The sequence below is a fragment of the Asterias rubens genome, chromosome 3, assembly GCF_902459465.1.
Source record: "Asterias rubens chromosome 3, eAstRub1.3, whole genome shotgun sequence".
NCBI lineage: Eukaryota > Metazoa > Echinodermata > Asteroidea > Forcipulatida > Asteriidae > Asterias > Asterias rubens.
In genome coordinates, this window is record NC_047064.1 from 19,111,201 (window position 1) to 19,123,651 (window position 12,451).

Here is a 12,451-nt window from a genome sequence, read left to right on the forward strand (position 1 = left end):
ACCCAACACCAGACATCTAGATGTCAACGCTTTAAAAGGTGGGTTGTGTGGTTCACAAAAACTGACGTTACAAAACTACAGTGGTGAGAAATAAATCAAAAAAGAAACCAGTAAGTTTTATTTTTGAATGTCAAGGAGGCGGCAGTGATTGATGCTTCAGTTTCAGATTGATGACAGAAATCTAGCCTTAGATTTTGTGTCCGATTATTTGATGTCACTCCATCGATAAAAAACTTAAAATACCTCTTCCAAGCCCCATCTAAAAGGTTGACCTAAGAAACAAGCTGGAAAGCTCATGCAATTAATTCTGGACCCTGTCACCCCCCCCCCCCCCCAAACAACAACAAAAAAGAAGGAAAAAGGGTAAATAAATACCAAGTCAAGGGTTTGTTGCCATTGGAATTTAATTTGCTGTTTTGTATTTTTCAATCAAAGATAACAAGCCATGTAAGAAACCGCAAAATTTGTGGGTGTGAATTCTTTCACTGAATCGATCTCTGTAACGAATTGAATTTTTAAAACAGGTGGCTGATCAAACCAGTGGTAGTCATTACAAATTTAAGGTCCACGAGACACATGCAAACCATAGCGGTCACTGAGCAGACACTACCAATTCCTTTACCAATTCCTTTCATGGATGGTACCGGAAGACTCAATGTCATTGCGATACGTGTACAACAGTTTCACTTCCTGCTGATTGGAGATTGAAACTTGGACATGATACAAAAACATTCATCCATAAAATTCAATTTATTTGTTTCACTGCAAGAGTTCACCATCAGGGGAAGTATAATGAGCACCAACAACCTTCACAGGTGATGGTTTTAGACTGAAGAACCTGTAATTGCCAACCTGCCCTGAAAGCCTGTCAAGTCATGGTTATACAAGTTTCCTGTTTTGATATTGATGTATATACATGTAGATCACATTTCTGTGCCCTGTAGTGTTACTAAAGCTTGTACCCTCCTCTTTCTTTCAGCCTAAAAAAAGGATCCAACTGACCAATTAAATCAATATTGCATTTGACCCTTTTCACTGATGCCGTCAGGATGGCTGGTTTAAATAACAGGCTTTGAACCAAAGCCAGTGGATTTCTTGATGTCAACAATGGGAAACGAAGGTCTGCTTGTCATTGTTAAAGTCAAATTTGTTTGCTTTGATTTTGCTTTCAGACATTAGAAGTTTATAAATACTCGGGACCAGGGAAGTCCAAGGTGGTTTCAATCAAGAATCACCATAGGATTTGACTATAGGGAAAACACCCACCTTTTCTATAGAAACAAAACTGATTAATTGAAATTGCTTTTAAAATGCATTTAACAAGAGTAAACTAAAAAACTTTTTTTTTAACTGACAGCAATTTATAGCTGGTACAATACAGGCGTGGAATTTCATATTTGAGAGGGCATAAAATGTAGGTAATCTGGATCATGCATAGGGCACTAGCATTGCAAAATCTTAAAGTGTATTGAAAACTTCTGAAGGGGCACCAAGGCTAAGTTCAAGGGGCAACAGATGGCCTCCGTGGCCTCCCACGTTCCAGCCCAGACATATGAATGGAAGCTTGTCCAAAGTAAACATTTTGATAGACAATCATACTTTTTCAAAGACTTACCTCAAGGAAGATGCTTCTTTTTGCGCCACCTTGTGTAAATCATTTCTTATATACCGGACATCTAACGCTGCCCTTTTAGCAAGATGAGAGTGTAGAACATCCCAGCTCACATCACACGGCTGATTGGGTTGGACTCTACGGCTACTGTTCTGACAAATAAAATGATCCAAACGTTTGAACTCTTGTTGGTTCGCCAAGTATTTCCCGACGATCTTCTGTCCATCCATCTCACCGTAAAAGACGCCTTTCTCCTTGGTGAGACCAACCGTCTCCATATCCAGCGTGATGTTTCCAGCGTAAAATTTATCACAGAGTGAAGTGCCGTAGCAGCCTGGGCATGTCTCCTCTTGGAGGGCTGCTGGTGGTACCCTAGAAAACCGTCTTATTGTTGAAGGAGCCCTCTTAGAAGCTTGCAATGATTCAATATGTTCATCCTTCTTTGACTCTTCCAAAGTTTCACTTATTAAATTCTTATCTTCGTACGAACGCGCTTGTTCTAATAATCCAGCTCGAAATAAATTCAGATCCCTGCCAACGTTTTTTCTTCCTTCGCCTTCTCCCCTGGTTTCAATGTTCCATGGGTCTAGAGAAGTTGGCAGGGCAAGGTTAGGAGAGTCTTTGACCTCGCGCTCATACGATCCAAAACTGACGCTGATAAACTGTATGGCAAGGAAACAGCATAGAAGAAGCCCTATCAGATGGGTGAGCTTCCTCCTCAGCCGAAAAGTTCGCATCTTGTCGAGAGTCTGTTTAAAACATCATGCTTTGAACATCTGTGGCATCTGAGAACTGCCTGGAAGCGTTGGGTCAAGGTGAATTCTATAATTAAAAACAAGAATTTTTTAGATTGAAGCAAGTTTAGGGTTGCAAGTTGAACAAGTCTGGCACCTTGTGAATTTTGTAGATGGTATTAAAAACTATCCAGATGGTTTGTCAAATTTAATTTTATCTTCTTTAGTTTTACTCTTTTTTTTTTTTTTTTTTTTTGCCTTGATGGATTTTTCTTTTAAAACCCAACCATAGACTCTGTGCACAACTGGGCCCAATTTCACAAAGCTGTGAAACAGAAACACTTGCTTAACAAGTCAATTTTGTAAGCAAATAATATTATATGGGAAATACCAGTCACAAGTAGCATAAATGACACAACATTTTTGGCTGGCTGCCTTTGTTTGCCAAGCAAGATTTTTAATAAGCTAAGCACACTAATTTGTGCTTTAGCAGGTTTATGAAACTGGACCCTGGGGCCAACTTCATCAGCCTTTTTGAGGTATGGCGGACGTGATACGCGCGTGTCACACGCCGCGACTGATGCCATGCTCACCATGTTGGTGGTCATTAGGTTTACGTGTAAACGCCGCGTCGCCTAAAATGCGCACTTCACTGAATAACATACGTTCTATTTCTATGGTCAATTCGCACAAATTTACCACAACTTTACAGAGTTGTAGCATTGTGTCCGCCATATCTCAAAAAGGCTTATAGAGCTGCTTAAGCCAAAAATTTGCTTAAGCACGAAAATAGCTCGCTTATTTTACACATGTTACTGGCCAAAATTTCATGCCATATACATAGCTTGTGACTGGTATTAGATGTTGTTTGCATAGCATAACAATTGAGTTGAGTCTTGGCCGGTAATCTGATTTTACTAAGCAAGGAGTTTTTTGCTTTAAAAGCAAAATTTAGCAGGTTGGGCCCTGGTCTTTCCTGGCTCTAGATTTATGACAGCATTTGGATGGACCTTGAACCAACAAGCTGAGATCCTTGAAGGTATGAAATTTCAACTATGATAATATTTACACTTGAACAAAGAGGAGAACCCCATGGGTTACAACCAGAGGTTTATAAAACTAGCATTTTTTATGTCTTTTCCAAATAACAATTTTCAAGGATGTCAAAATAACACTGCACCACAAGAAATAATAGCAGCGTAAAATTTCATGTGAATACGATTCAGTTGGAGGTGTTTGGGGTTTATACACCAGACAGAAACTAGACTGTTTGTTTTGGCCACCTGTATGGTTATCAGGTCTGCGCAGGGAAGTGACTCAAACAAAATTGAACTTCCTGATCTATGGGTGATAGTTATCCCAGACAATACATGGAGTCCATCAAAGTAAAGCATCTAACGGGACATCTGAGGTTGTCTGATCTTAGAAATCACTGGAGACTTTGCAATATATTAACAAGAATCTGGTGACCATGCTTAAAGAGGTGACCTATTTGTTTTCTGAAGAGTACAGTTTTAATCCTAATGTAGTTTCAAAGAAACGTACATGTACCCTCAAAATAGGCTAAAGAAGTTTATTTCATAATGTTTGTGTACAAAATATTAAAGGAACACATTGGTTTGGATCGGACGAGTTGGTCTATAAAAAGTGTTTGTAACTATTTGTTATAAAATGCATTGGTTGGAAAGATGTTTTAGAACACAATGATCCAGACAAATTTGCCACAAAATTGTGTGGTTTTCCTTTTATTTTGCGAACTAACGCGGTCGGCCATTTGACTCCCATAAATGGCCGACCGTGTTAGTTGACGAGGTAAAAAGAAAACCGTGCAATTTTGAGGCATGTTTGTGTGGATCATTGTATTCTACTTTTGCAACTTCTCTCTACCCATATGCATTTTATAACAAACAGTTTCAAACGCTTTTCAAAGACCAACTCGACCGTTCCAAGGCAACGTGTTCCTTGAATGTGCTGTACTTGTGGATAAAAGTGTTATTAGGTTCAATCTGGAATATCACTTATAGTTCATACCAGTCCCTGATCCTCAAGAGAAAATTTATTTAAGAAAACAGCGTTTGAAGCCTTGCCTTTTTCAAGTGCTGCAATTGAAATAACCCAGATACACACAATTAATTCTGTCACAACTTTTTTTATAAACCATTCATTGATTGCTGTTTTCACAACGATGGTCACAAACTTTGATGACATTATCACTATGGCCATCAGATCAAAATGACCTACTTTGTTCAAAATGACATTCTTTTAAGTAGAAAGATACAACTCAGGAGGGATGCAGTAAAGCCTTTCTGAATAAAAACACCAATACTTTACTTCAAGAATACATGTAATTACAAGCTTCTTCAATCATAGCTGCTGATTTATCAATTTGTAAATGACAGACTTTATCCGGCCTCATTAAAGATCTACTTCTTCCTCAATTCACTTCAAAACAAGGATAATTCGTGGATCTTCCTTAAATCCATTTTATGGTGGTTGTCAATCTATTCGACCAATTTAGTCTGCTGCCCGTAGCAATAGGTGGTCACCACTTTGTGCAGCAGGTATTGTCCCTGGAAATCATGCTTGTTGCTTTTGTTCAATGGATAAATTGGTTGTAAACTTTCCAGCTTATGGGTATTAGGTACGACTGTACGCGTAGCTGCATCCCTATAATTGTAGGAATTCTAAGAAAGAATTCCCATTATGGCAAACAGTTTACATGTAAATACTGCAGGAATGCTAATCTTTCAGTACATTACTGGTAAATTAAGTACTTTGAATACTTGCTTTACAGGAGGATGCATAATAGCGAACAGACACCAAGGCGATTTAAAAAAGGAATGGTCCAAAAACATCACCAAAGTTCTTCCACCTGATTTGTATACAACAAATGCTGCATCACGAATGAAATGCTACCAACCAGGGCCCAATTTCATAGAGCTGCTTAAGCACAAAATTTTGCTTAAGCAAAAAAATCCTTGCTTTAGTAAAATCAGATTACCGGCCAAGACTCCATTGAATTGTTATGCAAGTAAACAACAGCTAAATACCAGTCACAAGCAATGTATATGGCATGAAATTTGGGCCAGTAACATGTGTAAAACAAGCGAGCTATTTTCGTGCTTAAACAAATTTTTTGCAAGCAGCTCTATGAAATTGGCCCCAGTCTACCGCCCCATCTGTTTCAGAGCAAACCAAGAAAACTTCTGAGTGAAATGATACTCCAGACAAACAAAAACTTCACGAAGGCATCAAAGGCGATTGCCTCCACGCCCCGTGGTCGTTGCCTTGGTGCCTTTGAAATGTTACAGTCGAAACTTAAAGTTTCCTCACAGGAACGATTTACAGTGTATTAGATCAGAGTAATATTCATAAAATGAAAATGTATGATGTATGGGTATAACACCTAGCTATTTAAATGGTTTTACACAATGTCAAACCATTCACTACTTTCCAGTTCACTTAAAAAGACAAGCGTTTCCCACTAAGCACTCCTTTTATAAAATTGCTTATAAAACAAATATTTATATTAGACAAATTTTCAGGGTCACTTAAAATTCTTTTGTGGTGTTTGCTGGTGCGCTATCTGGACCTCTGGCAAGTTTGATATGAGCCTTATCACCAATGACCATTGCTATAGAAACACACACAAAGCCCATTTTGTATCAACAAAGGAAGCTGATAAAAACTAGGTTCCCTACAAATGGTAATGTTTACATTGCTGATGACCATGATAACTAGTCTAGTATGATATTTTTGTTTTTCCGAAAGATGGCCATGACTGGTGCATCCAGACATTGATGAACATAAAAAAATTGGCGAAAAATAACTAATGGCCTGACATTTCATCCCTTGCTAGCAGAGCAAAAACTCTGCTACATGTAGGGTCGAAACATCAGGCATAATATTTTTTTTCATTTATACCATAGGTCCCTTTGGTTGGTAAAAATAAAGGCATACATCCACCTATATATGTATTGTTCACACTAAATGGGGTAATGGTCGGTGACGTCTATAAACCTAGCTATATATTGACTTGCCATTAAATTGTTATAATTTATGGCAACTAAAATGCACTGACAAGCTGCAAATGTTCAGAGTGAAAAGTGACTCTTAACATTTTCCTGCCTCCCACGTTGATGAACAATCTCAACCATTGTTTCAAGAACTCAGTCACATAAAAAAATTGACAGAACAAAACATGAATGTACCTAAATTTTATAACATAGTTATTTTTGTATTATCTTGCAACCAAGAACCGTTTGTATTTCTTCTCTCAAATAAGAAAGATGTGCTTAATTTGGACAATGCTTTTAAACAGTAAATCCCCATTGCTTGAAAATAACTTAATGGTTTATCAAAACATTTGTTTTGCTAATTATAAAGAAAAAACTGTCAAGTGTTTGAAGCCAAAAAGGAGATAGATTACGTAGTTTGTGAACACGGTGGGCTTCCATAAAACAAAACAGCAAATTGCATTACTACTAATGTGGTTAAAAAGAAGACAAATTGTGTTTTAACAAGTTCTTTTATCAGCGTTCGACAATACCATATAATGCTGGCCCCGCCCTCTCCTGCTATTAACTGCTGACATACATCTGACCAAAGTGTTTTGAGTACTGATTAATGGCTGTAATTGCTTGAGTTATCTTGCTTTTCTGTTGATTTTATGTAATCAGAATTTGTTATCTTCCATTGGATAACAACAAAATTTGCTATATTCACAGGTGCCAACTGATAATGACATTCCAACTGTCAAGATTTTATTTTGCACAAAAATGTACACTAAAAAACGCATTGCCATCACTCAGCCCTTCCAATGGCAATACAATCCTTGGATCAAAACTGTAGGTTTTTTATATCAGACCATTTCTGGGTAAACTGTGGGTCCTTTTTCTGATTCAAAGTTTCAAAGACTTTGAATGGATGTGAATATAACATGCCCTATCTCGGCCTCTTTAAAAAGACAGTAGACACTATTGGTAATTGTCAAAGACTAGTCTTCACAATTGGTGTATCTTAACATATGCATAAAATAACAAACCTGTGAAAATTTGAGCTTTACCATGGTCACACTAAGTTGTGTGCTTTCAGATGCTTGATTTCGAGACCTCAAATTCTAAATCTGATATCTGGAAATCATATTCTTGGAAAATTAATCCTTTCTCGAAAACTACGTCACTTCAAAGGGAGCTGTTTCTCACAATGTGTTATACTATCTACCTCTCCCCATTACTCGTAATCAAGAAAGGTTTTATGATAATATCTATTTTGAGTAATTACCAATAGTGTCCACTGCCTTTAAGGGACTTTTGTCCACTGCCTTTAAGGGACTTTTGTCCTGGGCCCGATTTCATAGCGCTGCTAGGCACACAAATTTGCTTAGCATGGCACTTCTTCCTTGAAAAAAAAAACAAGATTACCAACCAAATTTCAAGTTGTTGCATGTTGCTACTAACTGGTATTCAGCTGTTGTTTGCTTGTCCTGAAAATCACGTGGAAATTTTGTTGACATTCCTGTTTTTACCAAGGGAGAAATCATAATGCTAAGCAAATGTGTGTACTTAGCAGCGCTATGAAATTGGGCCCCGGTAGTATTGCAAAACAGATTATCACTGTACTTGGTCTTTTTCAAAGTGTAATTTTTTGACCACATGGAACTTTGAAGGGCTGCACTCTGCAAATCATGGTAATTGAAGCGAAATTGTCCTACTCAAATCTAAACTGTACGGTTAAGGGTTTAACAATAACTGTTGAAATACAGATGCGATTTTTAAGTTAGCTTTCCATCAAGGAAAAGCAAGATTTAAATAAAAACTTTGTTGTTGTTTTTCTTCTTCTAGTTTTGCAATTATTTTATATTTTTCCCTTTGTGTTTTTATATTAAAAGTTTGACATAACTTTGATATTGTAGGCCTATATTTTGATGGAGTATCAATCATATTTTTAAGTGGTTTACAACAACTCAACAGCAGGGTTGAGAGCACGTTGAGAGTCAATTATTTTCTTATCTTTACTGGCAAAAAGATCGAGGACAACCCCTCAAAATTCAATTTGTAAAAACATATGTTAAATCGATCAAAATCTAGTGATATGATCTTGCTGAACTTGAGTTGATTGATTGGCCCATTGAAGTTGCGTTCAATAACAAACCAGTGGCATATTCCCCACCAAACAAAAGTTAACAAAAACCCGCACAAACAAAAATGAATCTTTCAAATTGTATAACTGTCCACGTTCAACAAACGACAAGGGTAGAACCCCGACAAGGTTGAACAAACCCATCCACCAAACGGTTTGCATTGCCCAACTGTTCATCTATTGTCAAGCTTGGTGAACGAACAATTTAGGGCATGTAGACCCAAACAGTAGTGATAGATGCTTAAACTTGAGCTAAGTTGAGAAGCATTTTGAATTGAGCAAGATATGCCTCTCCCAAACGTCTGTCATGTCTGTAGCTAGAGTCTGTAGCATGCATTAGGTTCGGGACCATTGCCAACCATTAAAAGCATACAGTACGTGGGGAAAAGGTAAAGTTCATGACCATCCCCAAGATTAAGTGACTTACCATCTGATTTTAGCTCTGTCAAGAACGATATTGCAATGTTTTCTTCAACGAACACGGTTTAATTTTTCCCAGCAACGAATTGTGTCAGCACGTGTTTGTATGTCTATGGTCTATCTCGACCCACATCCCCTGGAATTGTATGCATTCACCTGCATATGAAACTAATCCACACTGCACAATGAACGGCCAACACAGACAAACTTGTCACAGTCAAGCTTCGTGTGTTTTATCACGTGCGCGTAGATATAAAATGCATGCAAAAGTTTTGGCGTTCCAACTGTCAATCATTGCCCACGTCCAATAGATATACAAAACTAATATAAATAGGCGTGTTCTACAGATCGCTTGGCCAATAGGAGGGCCTCGTTGGTCAGCATAAATTTTGATCACTTTTGATGCACAGTTGTTTGGTTATCGTCTGCTAATTATTTGTGAGAATAATATTCTGCCCGAAGTTGAAAAGACAGCTAGATGCAGGCTATAAGTACAGGACTTGAGTTTTGTAAACTTGTCACAGAATGGGATGTTCAAAACAAAGGGATTGAAGGCTTAATTGTCTTATTCATCCCAAATGTCTTGCTTAATTGACTTGAAAGATAATAGTAAAAAGATTCGTTACCGATACAAGCATTGTCTGCTTTATATAACCATGAAAATCTGCTCTTGAAAGTGTTGTCAAGTTTTTTGCACTCAAACAACAATTAGCTGTAGGCCCCTGACCCTAAGGATCAGATTTTGCAGAAGATAACTTTTCCATCTGAATTGCGGTTTAAAGAAGGTTATCTCCAAACGAACTGGGTGCGTCTTAAAAGGGCCATGTCCAGGAGGAAATGTACAGGCAACCAGTTCAAGACAATCCCCCAAAAAGATAATCAATTCAAATTTGAACGTTCACAGAACTTTGTGACCGCAAGACATTGTTTGAAAAGTTACTGTATATGCTTCTTGCGTCACCTTTTTAAGGAAATGCAAGGGCACCAAGGCGTTTTTCATTGGTAAAAGGGAGCTCTATGAGGAAATTGTAAATTTCTACTGGAGCATTTCAAGGGCACCAAGCCGATGATCAGGGGGCATGGATGCGATGAGAAGGCATGCAAAGTGATCTTGTAGCCCGCACTGCGCGCGGTTGGTTCGTCCCTCCATTGCCTGCTAATCACTGTGACAAGGCCCTTACAACATACATGTACATGAAATTAATACATGTAAGTACCTGTCGTATGGTCGTATTATAATTGAAACATCGCAATGGTGGGGTGGAATACTGCAACTGGGTTTTGGAGTTGAGGTTGTCAATAAAACCGTGTGCCGTGACTTAAGTGTTTCTTTACCTTTCGGATTGTATTGAGCGTTGAGATGATGTAGACAATGTAGACAATTCACATTTGTCCATTTACAATGTTAGCTCAGAGTCTAAAAAAAAATGTATCCATGTGAGGGATTATCCCAGATAATCCTCACGTTAATCCGATTGGGTTCCCATTATGTTAGTGAGTGGGGGTGTTACCGATTATTTGTCTTTTCAAATCAACAGTCAATCTATAGGAAGATGATTGATTTTTCTTTCTGGAAAGCGTTGTCTATTTTTGCATTTTCGAACCGGAAGATTGTTGTTTTCGTTTGGTGAAAACCAAAGATCATAGAGCGCCGTTGATTAGAACACATGACTCGTCCGGGCGCTATTTTGTTGCAATAACCATGGAGGAAAATTATTTATAGCAATATTGGGCAAAGGATCCAAATTTGGAACAAAGTCTTGGTAGAAGCTTAGACCTACTGTCCTAAATTAAGATGTGAAACTGGCTTTGATAGTTAAAGACACTGGCCACTGTTGGCAATTGTTAAAGACAAGTCTTCTCATCTGGTTTATCTCAACATATATGCATAAAATAACAAACCTGTGAAAATTTGAGCTCAATTGGTCGTCGGAGTTGCGAGATAACTCTGAAACAAAAAACACCCTTGTCAGACGAAGTTGTGTGCTTTCAGATGCTTGATTTCGAGACCTCAATTTCTAAACTTGACGGCTCGAAATCAAGTTCATTGAAAATTACTTTTTCTCGAAAACTACGTTACTTCAGAGGGAGCCGTTTCTCACAATGTTTTTAACTATCAACCTCTCCCCATTACTCCTTACCAAGTAAGGTTTTATGCTGATAATTATTTTGAGTAATTACCAATAGTGTCCACTACCTTTAATGGTTGGTGCTTCAAACCCTCAAATAAAAACTTAAAATAACAATAAAAGCTGTGACGGGTTTTTAACATAATTTATGGTGACGTTGGCGAAAATATACCGACCTATGTGTTTTTGTTTGATGTGCATCACCGGTCATACCAAATCGACGTTTACCAATCGAAATTGTAACACAAATTGAGAGTTCGATTTGAAAGATCGTTAATTTTGCTCTCCGTTGACAGCTTTCCTGTTACACTGACATCATGACTGACAGATAAATCAATTGAAATTATCATTGAATTATGTTGACTGTCAAAGCATAGAGGTAGTATCTACCTCCATGGTAATAATAATAATAATTAATAATAAAAAATAATTTAAAAAATGGTCAAAGAGACAAAAACATGTCAACAAAGTACGAAACCGAAAAAGCAGATTTGTTTAAATTTTGTTCTTACCTGACTTAATCAGAAACGATGAGACGACCCTGTTGCCTTTTTTCACTTCGAGATAAACCCACTTCGAGACAACGAGTTTAGGCCTACCCTCACGGGCAACTGTGTGACAGTGTCCTGTGGATATACTGCAAACACGTTGTTGCAGTGCATGATACCATTCTCTGCTCGTAGCTATAAACCACATGAACATACACAAGTATTGTCTCAATGCATCAGGGCTGGATAAAAGATCATGAAGTCACAAACAGTACTTCCACAACATGTTTGTTTCTGACCACGTACATCTGGTGTAGGTTTCTGACATTTCCTGGTAATAATGCCTCACAACTACAGCCCGCGAAATGATCAAACACCCAAGTGATCGAACACAATTGAGACACCATACAAAGTGATCGAACGAGGAGTTGAGTTGTCGAATTCTTTCCCGTCGGTGTTTCACCGAAAGCAACAAAAATATCTCCTCTCTTGCATTTGCTTCATTCAGTATTGGCAGACCATCCCCTGTGTGTAAAAAGAGACCCTCACTCTAATACGTGGAGGTTTAGGTGATGAACAAAAAGTAAACCAATACCCATGGGTCTACGCGATGATATGACACCAGACGTGAAGTTAGCACTTCATGCAGACAAGAAAGCAAGGATAAAAGCTTTATACTTTAATCTCCCGCAAAGTGATGTCACTGGACCGGTTCTAGGATTGTCTGGGAGAGAGCTTTTGTTCAACCCCTTAAGACCACCACGGGAGGATGCTCCGTGTGGGGATTGACAGTACAACAAGAACAGAACGAGCTGGGATTGGGTGAAGCCATAAAACTTGCCCGGGCACTCTTTGTGTTTTCATTACGTTTGAAGAAAAGCTGTGGTCCCTTTCGACGGGCCAGCTATAGATTTGGGACTTAATGGT

The 12,451-nt window shown here is 38.2% G+C and overlaps 1 protein-coding gene across 2 annotated transcripts in view; it reads right to left on the bottom strand.

Moving 5' to 3' along the window:
- Positions 1-12,147, bottom strand: part of LOC117288233 (divergent protein kinase domain 2A-like) — a 33,004-nt gene extending 20,857 nt beyond the window's left edge. The window contains exons 1-2 of one of the 2 annotated variants that reach the window (XM_033769006.1): positions 11,549-12,147; positions 1,616-2,434 (exon numbers count right to left, since the gene is read on the bottom strand). In XM_033769006.1, coding sequence (XP_033624897.1) covers positions 1,616-2,349 — 734 coding nt within the window. In that variant the 5' untranslated portion in view covers positions 2,350-2,434; positions 11,549-12,147. Of the gene's footprint in view, positions 1-1,615; positions 2,435-8,914; positions 9,093-11,548 lie in introns of those variants that run through there. The other variant, XM_033769005.1, reaches the window with a different exon arrangement.
- Positions 12,148-12,451: the final 304 nt, after the last annotated feature.